This window comes from Convolutriloba macropyga, chromosome 13, assembly GCF_964194025.1.
Source record: "Convolutriloba macropyga chromosome 13, txConMacr16.3, whole genome shotgun sequence".
Taxonomy (NCBI): domain Eukaryota; kingdom Metazoa; phylum Xenacoelomorpha; order Acoela; family Convolutidae; genus Convolutriloba; species Convolutriloba macropyga.
Window position 1 is genome coordinate 3776751 of NC_134480.1, and position 16450 is coordinate 3793200.

The 16450-nt window shown below is 34.1% G+C and overlaps 1 protein-coding gene across 1 annotated transcript in view; it reads right to left on the minus strand.

Moving 5' to 3' along the window:
* LOC142352286 (uncharacterized) overlaps positions 1 to 9479 on the minus strand; it is a 47300-nt gene extending 37821 nt beyond the window's left edge. The window contains exon 1 of the mRNA XM_075404788.1: positions 8687 to 9479. Within this exon, the coding sequence (XP_075260903.1) occupies positions 8687 to 8915 (229 nt within the window). The 5' untranslated portion in view covers positions 8916 to 9479. The remainder of the gene's footprint in view (positions 1 to 8686) is intronic.
* Between the last annotated feature and the right edge of the window lie 6971 nt (positions 9480 to 16450).

Here is a 16450-nt window from a genome sequence, read left to right on the forward strand (position 1 = left end):
CAAGAAGATCAAGTCCAGGATCAGATAAAATCAGCCATTACATCCTGAAGAGGTTACCTAAATGCCTCAACGCATATATTTGTCTCCTGATAACTAGCTCGATAAACAATTCTTATGTTCCAACTACATGGAAAGAGTCACAAGACAAAATGTTATCAAAGCCGAACAAAAACAAAAAAGATGCAGAAAATTACCGACCAATCAGCCTAACCAATTGCATTGCAAAAATATGTGAAACAGCAGTAAAGAATTTTGTCCTAGCGCACTGTGAAGAAAATGATATCTTCGGTGAAGTGCGTAAAGAAGGAACCGTTGCACAACTGATAATTTGCTCAAACTTACTCAGCACGTAACAGAAGCTTTTCAATGGTCCCAAATGGTCGGATGTGTCTGCCTAGATATTGAAAAAGCATTTGATGCAGTGTGGAGACTAGGACTTCAAAACAAACTGCTACAAACTGCTACATAAACCTCTGATAAAATGGGTTAACTTTTTTCTCTTTCAGAAAAGCATCTTCGTGAAAATTAATAACTCAAAAAGTAGCACATTTTCAACACTAGCTGGAGTACCTCAGGGCAGCGTCATTGCACGCACCAATACTCTTCCTGGTTTATGTCAGCGGCATTCCTGAAATACCGGCACAAATTTCTCAATTTGCTGATGATTTTGCCCTTTACTACAGGTCACGCTCCTGTAGAATAATTCAAGAGAAACTTCAGTTTTCACTAGACAAATTGATCAAATGGTGCGAAAAACTGAAGATAATAATAAATCGAGGCAAAACAAATTTTATGCTGTTTAAATATCCGTCAAAAAAGGTTTCCAGCTTAGACCTTTTTATCAATGGTACCAGAATTGAATGGGCAAATTCAATCAAATTTCTTGGCGTAAACCTTACCCCACATCTAAAGTGGAACCAACACTGCAAAATTTTGGTGGCAAGAGCAAACAAAAGAATCTACCAACTATGGCGGCTCAGTCAGATCAACATTGATGAAGAGTGCTTACTAACCTTGTATAAATCATGGGTTCCACCTCTATTTCTCTATGCGAATGCCTGCTGGATTGACCAATCTAATTCAATTATCAACAACATACAACTGACCAAAAATAGAGCACTAAGAATTTGTATGAGGAAACCCCGCTGGTACAGTGTCAAAAAACTCCATGAACAGGCCAATATACCTGCAGTAAGAGATTTTCAGATTAGATTAGTTAATGAGTACCTGAAACGGGCAAAAGGAAACAAGATCGAATCAATACTTGAGCTGATCCAGAAAAAGAGACAACGTCCAAAAAACAGTTATCAAAGCACACTGGAAAATCTGTCCTGCTAATGTTCTTTACCAGTTTCAATATCGTAGAAAAGCCAGAACAACCATCATCCAATGACTTATTGCCAGCCGCTTGCGTAGTTAATTCGGGGCAAAAGTTGAACCAACAGCGTCCTAACCGAACAGCTAAGCCAGCCGCTCACCTAGAAAATTCGGGGCTTAGGTGTGAAAAACACAAGGAAAAAAACAGCAATTTACACAGCTTTTATCTACTGAAGAATGTTAATCGATTAACATCATTTTAAACCTAGAAAATGTTCTAATTTTTTCCCATTCACTCCACTGATATCTTTATCAAAGTTAAGTTACGGTTATACAACTAACGACATAATACAGTGCTATGCGCGGTTTGATTCAGTGGTTTAAAGGTTTAGGTTAGCATAGAACTTTTAACTTATTTTTCCTTCTGTATTTTACTTCAATCTTCAAAACGATTCCGTCCCTCAATTTATTTTAACGAGTCTTAACGCTTGCCTTCATGAACAAAGTTAATTAAACTATTTACACTTTTTACGACTAGCGCAGCCTTTAATTCTCTGATCAAATGAAGCTGCGTAATTCATTCCCTTTCGATTTTTATTTGTTTATTTATTTTTTTATCTACTTTTCCCACTCTCAATAGTTATTACTTCTTGAATAATTTTTCTTAATAAACGCCTTTTTTTACTTTGAATAAAAAATTTTATTGATATCTTACCATGCATTGAAATACAACGAACCAATCAACTTCTACGAGGCTAGCCAAGAACACCAAGAAAAAGAGTAAAAGCAAGCAGAGCCAGCAGAAGCCCTTCCCGGCGCTTGAAATGGCTCCCAGCAACAAGAGCAATCAATTGGTTTTAAGGGAAAACTCTGAAAAAACACGAGCATAAACTCATCTTTCCGAAATTTCGAACTTTCTATTTTAATTATTGATGCCTTTTAAATTGATTGAACTTGATTTTACATACATTAATAAAAAGAAAGAGAATTCTTTCTGGATTAGAAGGTCTGGAAATGAGTATGGGATCTCAAACTGGACATTTGATAAAATTACACTACTATATTTCAGACAAGTAATTAAAAACTGGCTCATGTACCTTTTACACGGAACTTCTAACCATTACTTCTATGTAAATCAGTGCATGATAGCCAAACTTTAATCCCAGTCATGCCGCGAAAAGTTAAAAGCAAATTAGGATTTAGGACTGAATTAATTAAATTTTCAGGAAAAAATGCACCGTTTAGACTATTGGAAAAATCGTAAATGTTTGAAAAAAAGGCTAAATGTGGCCGCCGTCACTCAGCAAAAAAATGTTTTAAAGACATTTCTAAAAAAGATAAAACTAATTTAATGAATTTTAGTAAAAAAATTTTGCACTTTTCTTACTGCGCTCAGTTCATATAATCCTGGAATTGATCATAGATCTTAAAAAGTTTGGCGACAAGAATAACGTGAACATTTTTTTACCTTATTTCCTATATGGACTTTTTTGTATACGAATACATAAAAATATAAAAATATAGATACATATTATGTATACATATATATATATATATATATATATATATATATATATATATATATGGATGTATGTAAAAGTATATGGCTGTATATGTATGTATATATGGATACATATATACATACATATATGCATACATATATGTATATATATATATATATATATATATATATATATATATATATATATATACATATATATATATATGTATATATATATATATATGGATGTATGTAAAAGTATATGGCTGTATATGTATGTATATATGGATACATATATACATACATATATGCATACATATATATATATATATATATATATATATATATATATATATATATGTATATATATATATATATATATATATATACATGTGTGTGTGTGCGTGTGTGTGTGTGTGTGTGTCTGTGTGTGTGTGTGTGTGTGTGTGTGTGTGTGCGTGCGTGCGTGCGTGCGTGCGTGCGTGCGTGCGTGCGTGCGTGCGTGCGTGCGTGCGTGCGTGCGTGCGTGCGTGCGTGCGTGCGTGCGTGCGTGCGTGCGTGCGTGCGTGCGTGCGTGCGTGTATGTCTGTCTGTCTGTCTCTCTCTCTCTCTCTCTCTCTCTCTCTCTCTCTCTCTCTCTCTCTCTCTCCCCTCTGTGGGTGTGTTTGTAGAGCATGTATAATAAACCTAAGTCAGTTAACCCCAAATTTTTTCACCCGAAAGTTATAATTCAGAGTAGTGTGGTGCGCCAACCCAAACCCACTCTGATAAGACCAACTATGCATTCTTCTGTTTACTTCCGACTCCAAACTGGTGATGAAAATAAACTAGAATTCAAAGGATTGACGTAATAAAAAGGTTACTGACAATCAAGAAGCCGGCTCGACACTTGGTCTGAAACTGTTCGAGTCGCTTGAAATTCAAACGCTAAGAGAAAGTGCGCTCTTAGATAAGCATTTCACCAAAGTTGAGGATTTGGTACGTTTTATATTTTCCTTTGATCGAAATTTGACAAAAAAAGAACGTTTGTTGGGCGCATACTTGCCGACATACTTGAATTGTTCTTTACAAACTAAAGTTGCATATGAGCACCTGAAAATCAATTTTCAGTGAAGGCGTAAGTAAAAACAAGGAGCATACGTAATTCCAGTTTGCTCAATGTTTTAACCCGAACATTGTCGAAAAACTTAAATTCTGTTCAAATTAGCTATCTACAAATTTTCATTCGAGCATTGTATTTCTCATACGCGAATGGGTTGATGATTCACTATATAAATCTCCCACTGCGCACTTTTTGTACCATTGATTGTGCATATTTCAAAGAAAACTTGAAATACTGTTTATTTTGTAGAGAATGATAGTTTTTGGTCGCTATTTTGACGGGTTTTGCTTTCTTACAACTATTGATCAGATTTGGCAATACTATAATATTGGCAGCCGAACCAAATTTTTTGTAAAAGAGATTTGGTTAGTAATTTTTCTTCCGAACACAAGAGAAAATTTTTTGTCTTTTTATTACTAAAACAGCCTCAAAACAATTTTTGAACGAGGCTATTGGTTTGTGGAAACAATGCATAACAAAAGTTTTCACAAACAGCTGATTCAGGAGCAAAACCTCGAAAGTTGAACATTAAACAGTAAAAAAGAACTAACTGCACGTGCTAAATTATAGAATGAATTCACGGAAAAATTAGATATTTAGCTGGAACAAAAAAAAACAACCAGCGCGTAAACACCTCAAAATAAAGCGTTCTTTCTACCAAGATCATCAAAGATGTAATTTTCTTTTCGGTTTTGGTAACCACTTATTTCGATCTTTTTCTACAAAAACAAGTCAATTAACACTTTTTGTTCCAACCCCTCTTGAGGGGTGAGGAACTATATACTCCAAATGGGTTTTTTTTGTTCAGACAATATTCGCCGATCGATATATTCATCATAGAGAGTTGAGACTTGTATCATTAGAAAGCTTGTCCTGCGTAGATTATGGAATTAAAAAAATTTTTTATATTTTCGTTTTTATAGGTGGTTATCGAGGTTTAAACTTCTGAGACAAATAGAGTGAATTCCGTTGTTTCTATTCACATTTTCCGGAATTTTTGTTAAAATTTTTAAAATTAGTGCTGTTGTTTTTTTTAAAGAGAAAAAAGTATTGTTGATTATTTTGATTTAATTTTTTGTCAAAAATTCGGGCTAAATATTTCAAAAATCAAGCTTTTTCGTCAAAAACTGTACGAAATAAGTACCTTTAGTCCAATTTGATTGAATTTGTCGGAAGTTCAAACCCATACAACACTAATATAATCTTTGTAAACTCAAAAGGGGGCTATTCCTACTTCAACTTTTGTTGAGAGTGCTCTGTAATTAAAACTTCGCCGTTTTTTGCTAACTTTACTCGTTGATTTTCAAAAACGCAGAATTTATTTTTGAGTTAATAACTAAAAAATTATCTATATCTATAACGCTCGAAAAATTAACTGTTCCTAAATGACGAAACGCATTAGAAGGGCTAGTTGTGGACCAATCTTGGACTATTACAATCCCAAAAGAATTCAGATTGTAATCAGTCGGTCTTTTGAAAGAAATTGATCTTTTTTGTATTAATTATAGAACATAACATATCAAATCAAAGCTCAGGAGTGATAGGTCCAATTGGCTTCCCGAGCAGCTTCAAGCTACTGCATTTAGTTTTTTACTTGAACGCTTATGGTCGTTTTGGCTTTTAAAATTGATTTTTAAATAAATAATTGCTTAACGAACTCTTCTTCTATTTTTTATAATTTGATCAACTTGTAGCTTAGTGTCGGCAAAGAATAAAAGCTTCTTCTTTCTTCTGATCTAAAATTTAATATCTATTGCGGTTTTAAGCCTAAATTAATTGTTTTCTGGCTTTTATATTCCTTGATTTCATTTTTTCTTTTATTTTTAGATATTTGCCCATTTTTCAGTTGTCCTAGTTTTTTCATCTTATCACAATATTGACAGTTCTTATATCACATTTTTGGCGTTCAGAAAATGGCCAAATTGAAAATATTAAAATCCTGAAAGATATAGATAATCGTTTCAACGGCTTCGACATTTTCTTGAAGAATTTAATTGATTTTTTAAATGTTGTCTTTAATTGTCGTTTTAACTTTGTCGTTATGGTCGTATGAAAGTTCGTGTATAATGAGAAGTTTCATAAGCTTCTCAAGGTAGGAAATATGTGCCGATATTCTATTATTAGTAGATAGCTGATAGCTGATGGCTTTCATGAACTTGAAAACAATTGTTTTCCAAAATAAACAATACTTTTCAACATCGCGATTTTGTTCATTTTATTGTCTTTTTGTTACCTGGTCTCGTTAATTACAGGTCAAATATGACATTATTGGTGTCAGGGGAAGGCGGAAAAAAGTTTGCTGTCACAAAATTTTAAAGAATTCGTTATGACCTTACTGGCTTGACACCGAATTTTCTCAAAAAAAGACAATTGATTTGATTTTTGTCATATTCGACTTTCTTTTTGTAGATGCAAGACTTATTCTGGATAATGGCAGATCTCACAGACTTCTTTTAGACGAATAAACGAACCTATTTATATATTTCCTTTTTTAATTAATGGGTTTGGAAATAATTTTCTTTCAAAAAACATCAAAAGTATTACCTTATTTTACCCTTTTTTCTTTTGTCTACTTCTTGCCTAGTCTCACTAAAGAAGACCACACACAACAAGATCGGTGTTTGTGGAAAGCACAATCTAACATACTTTTGAGGGCCAGAATATGGCTTTACGGCTTCGACAGCGAGCGTTTTCTGGCAAGTTCTATTTGAATTTTTGTTTATTGTCTTTGTGTTGTTCTTTTTAGCCGCATAAAAAATTGAATAAAATTAGGTCCTATTTTCCTTTTACAGACGTGTTGGTAATTGTAATTCTTTGAGATATTTTACTTGATTTCTAATTGTTTATGGACTGATCCCATATCTTTTCTGGTTTTTATAAGTTATTTTAGTTACTTTCAGTTTTATTTGACAGTATGTTGACTTTGTTAATAAGTTCTGTTTTTAAAACGGACATAGAAGTTTTGATGTAATTAATGTTTGCTGTTGTTGTTGGATTTTGCAGTTCGTATAAACTCGCTTTCTTAATGTTGGCATATCTCATCAATCTGGTGCATCATTTTTTTCTACAGTGAGTTATTTGCTTTGGAGGCTATCTTTTCGCTCACAGACTATTTTTTGGGGGAAAAAATCTTTTTTTTTGGTTTTTGGGATTCCCAAAAAAAATTTGAGTTTTTCCTACTGTTCTACATTTGGTAGACAATTATGCCAAAATTGAGGATGAGCGGGGTCGGAAATTTATGTGCGGTCGCACATTACGGAGCCTCCTTGTTGATCAAAATCTTTTCATTGATAAACATTTAGTTTTTCAGATTTAAAACTGAATGATACTCATCTAAGAATTGTTCAAGTGATAACAATGATAAAAGAGTTAATCTATTCTCAGCTGCCATGAACAACTTTTTTAAACTATTTAGAACTTCAACCTACAACCTCAACCTGTTTACAAACTTACTGTAAAACAAGATTAACATAAAAGCCGATTTTTACAATACTAATACCAAAACTTGAAATTAGATATGAAAATTAATGTAGCTGTAACTAAAATTCAAGTTCAACTGATAACTTTTGATTTTTTAGATCTGCCCTGCTTCCTCATCTAAAAGGATCAAGTGTGCTCTAAAAAGTGTCAACTGATGAAAATCTAAAAAAAATCACAACTTAATACCTACAGAAAAATTTAGAAAGCAGAACACTCCACAAAAATATTTTCAAAAAACTTTATGATTTTTTGTTGAGACCTAGAACTTGAAATTGAAAAATTTTTTCATCCGAAATGTTTTATAGAAAAAAAATCAAACTAATCGAAATAAGCAACCATTCAATTATATAGTTTTGATAACATTTTGTAAATCAAATTGAGAAATCGGATATTCTTCTATTTCGTTTTCTTTTTACTCCTAATGTCGCTCTGCTTCTCAGTAAACCACTGTTGATTTACTTTTTAAAATGTCGAAAAATCAAATGATCTCCTAATTTGAAAGCAGTACAACAAGAAATTTTGCAGTAAATTTTTCTCCGACTTAAGATCAGATATATAAAATTCCAATAACGGTACGATAAAAAAAATAAATAGTCTAAGTGAAATCGTACACCATCTGCAACAGCAAATGCATAAAAATAATCAGTTTGGTAATCGGACACAAGATTAAAAAGCCAAAAAAAACGAAAACTTGTCCTGAATGAATTCAAGAAAGACTGATTCAAAATTTTTATTTTCAAACGCTGCAAAAAGTCTTCTTTTAATTTCACTAGCTTCACAGCGACTGGATCGAGCTTGTTATAGATCTTGGAAAGCATCTCCTTTTTAAGCTTATACCAATATCCACAAATGTTCTGTAGTAATTAAACTTAAGTCAAGAATTTAATTTTCTTTTTTTGGCAACAAAACTTTTTGACAACAAAACTTTTTCAACCATTATGAACTTCACAGTTAACAAAACTGAAAACAAGAACATTGTAAGTTAAAACTTACGCTTGTAAAAGTAGGATTATTTTTTTTTGGTTAATAAAGATTAAATTATCCTCCTTCCAGCTAAAATTAAACCTTTCGCAAACTCTTCAATTTTTCTATTTTTGAGTATTATTTTCTAAACTCTTTACTCAAACCGAGCGTATCACTTTTTCGAATAGAAATTATATTAAATAATTTAACGAGTTAAAATCGGGGTCAAAAGATAGGGGTTGAAGCTAATAAAAAGTGAAAAGGCAGGGATACCGTGACAATTATACCCAAAAAAAAATTGAAAGAAACTCCCCCGAACTAACCATCGATTTCGTTTTGCAACAACCGGACAAGTTCTTGAAGACGGCTAGTTTGTTCACTCCGCTCTCCCTCCCCCATTCCCTGGGGTGACGCAACTATCTGCTTGTTCCCAAATTCGTCATCGATTACGTAATAATAAGGAATTTTGTGAGAAATCAACGGTCGACTCAAAACGCAAAGTGAAACTATAATCAACACAATTAATCGCTCCAAACTAAATTTTGTTGACATTCTGATATTTTTCTTTGTTTGTTTGTTGGTTTGTTTACAAAGCGTGTTGTTTGTGGATAGCTTTATGATAATTATTTCACGCCTTTGAGGAAAAATGCAACCAGCGCGAGCGGAATTTATTTTTCCAAATAATTTTAGAGGAAATTTTATTCAGTACGGCTTCAAAGAAATGGGTAAAACAGACAATTATAGCGCGGGGTAAACATAAAATTTGGAATTCCTTTGTGTATTTTTATAGCTGAAATTTTGCAAATTTTGGATGGAAAAGAAATGGCAAAAATTATGGAATAGGGGAATATAACTTAAGAAAGTAACAAAATTTGAAAATTCTTGAGATAGTAATGTTCAGTCATTTATAACTAGCACCGCGTTAATATATTAGTTTAATGGCTCCTGGTTATTTGTATTGTAGAGATAACCAATTGATGTTTATCAAATATTTATCACACTTTTTCTTTAAGCCCGGAGTGAAATAATAATGGAATTTTCATAACTTACGCACCCCAGCCGTCCGATGGAAAAAAATTATTAAATTGAATTTGTTTTATTTTTCCTAGCAGCTTTATCTATATTTGCTATCTTCATTTTCCCCTCAATTTTAAGCCATTTTCAACTCTTTTTTAATTAAAATCACCTGCAATTATTTAGATAATTTCGACCAATCAAAATGCAGAAGAATGAAAGTTTCATAAAATTGCGATAAAATGAAAAAATGACAAATTAGAGGTCGCAAATGGAAAATTTAAATTATACTTTTTATCGTTTCAAGCAATGATAAAAAGGTAATTAGCTTTGAAACTAACTTTTGGTTATTAAATTTTGCGTATTATGTTGCGGCTTATATATATGTTTATTTTTTCTTCGGGTTCTGCGGTATATTTTTTTACAGTTTTTGTTTTTTTCTCAAGAGAAAATTTACCACCGAAGAGAAACGTGGAAAAAATATTGTTTTTTTTATTTATGATGTAAAAGAGAAACAAAAATAACAACAAATATTTGTAAACAAAAAAGTGACATATCAGAAAAATTTTAAAGCGTCGAAATACGTCACCGATTTTTTGTCCCAAAATTGGCAAGCGGTAAAACAACAAAAACATCAACCAGGAAATAATTTAACTTAATTTGCAATTTGTCTGAGCAAACTAATGACAAAAAATTTTAAAGAATTGAAAAACCTTTTAAGTACAGTTAACAGTTTATATGTAAAGAAAAATAGCTCAGTTTGTTTGCGCTAGTTGAGATAAAAATGACAGTTATTTTGTGAATTATATCTCGACTATCATTTCTCTTTTTAGGTGATATAAAAAGCCTGAAAACTATACTACAAAAAGCAATCAGTTTAATTGACCGAAGATCTATTTTTAACTAAAAATGAGTTACAAAAAGAATTGCTGGCATTTTCGATGACGTATTTTTAGCGCTTTTCGGGTTTAGCTTTTTATTGAATTGCTAATGATAACCATAGCCGTAAAAGGGGGAAATGGGTGTTTTTTATCAAGTTATTCCTCATCAAAGATTACAATAATTTTTTGTTAAACATTTTCGTTAATTCTGGGCAGAATTTTGATCCTTGCGCGTTATATGAACAAGCAATGGGGAAAAATTTTACTGTCTGAATATGAAATTAGAATTGAGGAAATTCAAGTTAGTGAGTTGATTTTGACAGGGTCACTTCAGATGAAGATTTTGATGAACAAATAGGACCCAAGAGACCCTAAATTTCATCCGATAGACATCAAAATTAGCCCAAATTTCGCCCAGGGATGCTGGTGAGCCAACAGGAAGGCGCGTATAGACCTGTGTCAAAGCTTAGAAAGCTGTGAACAAATTTTGTAGCTTGGATTTAATGATGAGGAAACACGTATATTTCCGCAGAGATCAAAATCAAATGCCCATAAATTATAGAAAGCAATTTTGCTGAAAAACTGAAATTGAAAAAAGTATTTCAATTGGAAAAGGTATTTACAGAAACTATAACCCCAAAAATTCAGCAATCTAAAAAAATTATAATTAATGGCCATGATTTGATAAAGCCATTACAAATCAAATAAGAGCCGTTTGCATTGTGATGAAGTATTTTGAAAACCTTTTCTCGGGTGATAAGATAAGATACTGAATAACAAAGTACCCAATAGGCCAAATTCCATGATATACACAATATTTTATCCTATAGTTAAAATTGCCAGAAGTCTTAAGAGGAAGAAGGAGGAATAAATTTAAATTTCCATAGTTAGACATCTGATTATGGAATCTTCGTTAATCGCGAATTTCTGATCAGTTCACATAAACAAGAGATCAAGTTGTCATTTGAAAATATATAGGATTTTAAGGCAAAAAATTGTAACGCACAAAATTGGGTTTTTAATGTTGCAATATATTCCTCGTGACCACTCTGATCTTTAAGTTTTGTAGTTAAATTGAGTCTCCCCGCTCATTGGATGAGACCACGAGGTAATAAAGTTACTTATTCCCTTTTTGCGGCATTGTTGACTGGTTTTTTTTATCAGAATCCCCCCTCTTTGAGTGAGTTTCCATCAACGGAAATAGGGATGACATGGGGTTCTATCAAGTATCTTGAGACCAGTTCTTTGGATGACGATTACGGAAATTGACTGGGTAAACTGGCTAATGACAAAAAAAGGGTCCTCTGAAATAAAACTTCTGTTGCCCGCATTAACAGCTATTCTCGTTGGCATCTTCTTGAAGTCAGCTAGAAACAACACAAACACTTCAATACCTGGCGGAACAAAAAATCTTCTTACAGAGCAATTGTTTTCATGAGTGCCATATTTCTGCTCTTCTACTGCTTCAAGACAATGACCAGCCTTCAAAGCCGCATTTGCAATCGAGTTTGGTAGCAAAAACGAAGTAGTAGTCACGTCAAAGGCAGCCCGTCTACCTGCTTGCCAAAATAGAACATAGATGCTGCCCGGCCGCGAGGTGGTCTGATATAAAGTTCTTTTTTTCTACGACGGAGAAAAATTCGCTGCGGAGCCAGCTGTTACGACTCTATTGGGAACTCTAGCGTGCCTGGCTATTGCATGACAACGCATGTGACACTATGTATAACTAGAGTGGCCACCATGTATATCTAGAGTTCCGGTTCTGCAGTACGGAAATTTCCTCTTTGAATTTTAGAGAGGTACACCTAATCTGCGCTCTGCACGGACCCGGATTTTTTGCGCAGCCAGATTAAATTCGAGAACACCTTTTGATACTGCCGATAACCATGTTCCAAGAAACCAAAGGGACAGGGATTGGAGTCTCGCGTTTTCTCCCGCAGAGGCCTGCTTTTCAATTGTTGCCTCAAAATTTTTGTCTTCATGAACATGTTAAATTTTCTTCTGAGGAATTGAATGAAAGTCCATTTGGTTTAGGCTATTATGGTTTTTCTAGTTAGTGTTGGTATCCCTTGGACACTGACCAGTGATCACAGGCAAGATCACGTCACGCGACATTACAGAACCAAAGAAAGCAGATTTACGTTGATCCAGACACCGCCAAACACCTATACCTGATAAAGTTATAAGCAAGGAGACCTGGAGCCATGAGTTTTCATCAAAAACAGTGTCCAGAGAGATTTATAGAAATTCCCGGCACTTATCATCAAATTGTTTTAAAGTGTTTTGAACACTTTTTGTCAGAGTGTTGCAAGGAAGTGATTACACCAGTTTACCTGCTCCCATACAATGAAGTAAGATTCGTAAGAAGCTTTTTCACTCGTCTATGTAGTCAAGTTTATCAAGGACTGCAGCTGAAAATGTTCTCATGTCTTTCATGTGGTTACTGGCGATATACTCTGAGCTCCATATGGCCCATCGAGCACAACACGACGCGGTTTCTTTTTATTTTGTCGTCGACGCTCTTCAATTCTACTAGTGATCAGTGCTTTAACGCCCTTGGGAGTTGATATGAAAATCTTACAAACAAACAAGAGATAAATTTTGTTGCTCAAATAGCGGAAAGTCTGCTTTTAGTAACAATTGTTAATAGGAACTGTAATTATTGACCGAAACGAGCAAGTGAACAAAAATGTAAAAGGGCATTTTGTTATTTGGTACAATTGGTAGTTCGGAGTTGGTATTGGTTCATGTAACCATTCAAAAGACGCAAAAATATGGACTTTTTAAAGTGAGTTGTTACAATACCAACACAAAAATATCAATTTAAAATGTGTGACGGGAAGACTCTTTTGTAATGTTTTTGATTTTTGACCACGATGTGTTCTCATAGCAACTGTTATGTTTGAGTAATGGTCCCGGTTTAAGTTTCCGTTTAAGCTCACTAGTTAAGAAGAAAAAAGCAGTGTAGCACACAACTTCAGCAGCTCGAGTACAAGGCCTTCTTTCTGTAAATCAGCAAAAAAATTCAAAACAACTGTCTTGAATTAGTGTTTCTCGGTCTTGTACTTTAAATAATCTTGAGCATGAAATTGTTACTGTTTCTTGTACTTAAAATTAACATTTTGCTTTATTTTTTGTTACTGTGTCCTGTATCTATACGTTACATGAACTGCCATACAGCTACTGAAAGCCCCCGCTTCAAGTTTTTCATCTCGAATTACAAGGAGGAACAATCATTTGAAGATAAGTTTTTTGTCAAAAACTCGTACTGATAAAGAGATCCAATAACAAGCAATCTGTAGCAAACCCCGTTTAAATTGATATTTAGAAAAAAAACGAACATAGGCCAATAGTCAAAAATGAGATTTTATTGCGTTGGTAAAATGCTAAGAGCAAAAAAAAACCAAATTATCCGGTCAGATTTTGGGCCAATGAAACGAACAGTGTAATGTCAAGTTTGTTTGGGAGAGCAGCCAGTACCTTTGGTCTACCGACACGAACAGTGTATTACAAACTGCCGATCAAATAATTAAGAAAAGAAGGAAATAATTTTTTTGTAAAAAACAGTATCAACGAAAAAATGCACAACTGCCTGAATTAAGAGGCCAGCTGATTCGTGGAGTCGCAGCTATAAAAATTGCGGCTGCTAAAAATCTCAACGGAACCCAATTTTCACAGCCTGCTTTTCGTATTTTACGCGGCTTGGCTATTCACTGTAATTCGGGTTCCCTAATAATCTCATCGAAACTATTAGTTGCCCGGTCATTTAGGGGACAGTTATTTGAGAGCAAGCTTCTGGTTTCACCATTCAAATATTTCTTGTGTACGTTATACCTAGCTTTTACAAAAGTTGTTCCGACAAATCACACGATAGGAGTACTGTCCTTCTTAATTGGCAAGGTGCTTAGAAATCTTGAGTTCGCCACTGGCCTACCAAGCAATTGTTTTCCACTGTATATTAAGACTATTGCTAGATATCGTTGATGGTTTGCTTTGATCGACCAAATCGAAATAAAATTGTGATGTTATTCGTGCTGTTATTTTTGTCCGGGCTGGCGATACTAATGTCACGGTGTCTCAATATTACTAGTGGAACCCAATTTTCCCCGCCCGGTGCTCTAGTTTGACGTCGAACAGGTCCTTTACTATAATTAAGACTGACTCTTAGCTTCGTCAAAACTAATATTTGCTTGTTCATTGAAACCATTTACACTTTAAAAGTGACTGAAGTTAACAATGTGCCTAGTGGTCAACTATGCTAATTTTCAAATATCGCTATTTACATCATTGTTACTTGTTCCTGGTTGGTTAGTTTAGTAACGAAATTCAGGTTATCCTTTTCACTGTAATCCTCAAGCGACGTGCTTCCATTGACACAATAAATAACTTTAGGTACTTTAAGTACGTAGCACTATTTATTCGGCGTCTGACAATTTGTAAACAACTAAAAGTTTACAAAATTAACATACTGGAAATTTTAGTAAAAGAGTAATGTTTGAATTAAAGGTAATTTTGGCATCATATAAGTGCTAATATTCACACAGCTAGTTTTGATTCAATAGCGTTCGTTGGGCCCCGGGAATACTTGGAGGTTACCCTGAACAAGTGCTCTAATCGTTAGTGCCTCCGTGTGTCACCTCCCAAAATGTTTGGATGCAGACTAAATTGTAATATCATAACGTAAAAGTTTGTATTTCGGTCATTTTTGAGTTTTCACAATAATACGTTCACTATCTGCTGGTTCTTCGTGCTCTTTAAAAACGGCTTCACCAACCCAGATAAACAGATTAAGACCTTTCTTAGAGCAGCTAAAAATCCAAGCAGGGTTGACTAAAAACAAAGGCATGGCACAATACAGTCTTTCAAGTCAAACAAAAAAGTTAAATACCGTTTTCAACAACTCGCAAGAAGGAAATCTCAAGAACCTGAGAAAATCGCTACAAAAGAGGAGTGTCTTCCGTCCAAGTTTCTACTGAAAAGGATTGAGATCAAAATGTAAAAAAAATAGCTTTTGCTTTGATATAATAGAATCAAACTCAGAAGACAATTCTGCCCCGAGCATACGCATTTGATCCCAATTTATTTGAAAAAAGACAAAGAGCAGAGATGTATCCTCTCTGCTAGACGGCAAATCTGAAAGAGCAAACAATCATTATTTTTAGGGCATGACAATCAAACAATCATTTCACTGATTAAAAAAGAAACGAATTCTAAAACATGAGCTAAATGTAGCAATATTTTGACAGCGAAGTTGAGCCCGTTGAAGAAGCAGAACTCCTAAATTGCACGCAATTTTTCCCTATCGTGGCTGAAACTAGCATCGGCAGAAGGTAATTGAATACATTAAAGGACAAGAATAAATTTCAATTCCTTGCTGACGCATCTGAAGACACTCTGAGCGCAGTAGCCTATCTACGTTGGCAACCAATGGAGTACTCAGCTGACTTAGCGTTTACAAAAGGAAGTTGAGGGGGATGAAGAGACACAGCTGCAGATTTTAGGCGGATTCAACTACGGTACTGCAATGGATATATAGTTTTTGCCGCAAACAGCAAGTGTCTGCGGACCATCTAGTAGCTGAGAGATTGAACATACCCGCATAAGTATTTTAAACGTAACGCAGGATGATGACAAAAATTGGTTGTTCAATGTGAAGAACCTAAAAAATTTAATCGTGTAAAAAATACGGTTGAATATGTGCAGCGAGTGTTAAAAAATAAAAATAGCAACAACATTTTTTGGTAGGGATGAAAGGACAATTCAGCGACAAGCTTTTTCAAGTTATCGCAGCAAGAACAGTTTGCGGAATAATTGGAATCTGAAAAATAAAACAGGAACTTTAAAAAGCAGCAATTATTTAAAGCTCTCACTTTTCGTTCTCAAAACGGGACTTATAGCAGCCAAGGGCAGAAAAGGCAATATCAAGTAGACTTCAATGCAACGTACGCAATATATTTATCTGGTAAAATTTGTTTCGTCAATTAAGAAGAACTCTCATGGGGGAACTGAACATGTGAGAAATATTGTTCAGCAAAAAATCTGGGTTATTGGTGGGAGAAGTGTCTGGCATTCAAAAAAGAGCAAATCTACAAATGCCAAAGAAGTGGAGTATTGCTTAACTGCAGCTTTAAATTTTGCGAAAAAAAAACAAACTATCCGATCACATTTTGGGTAAATGAAACAAACAGTGTG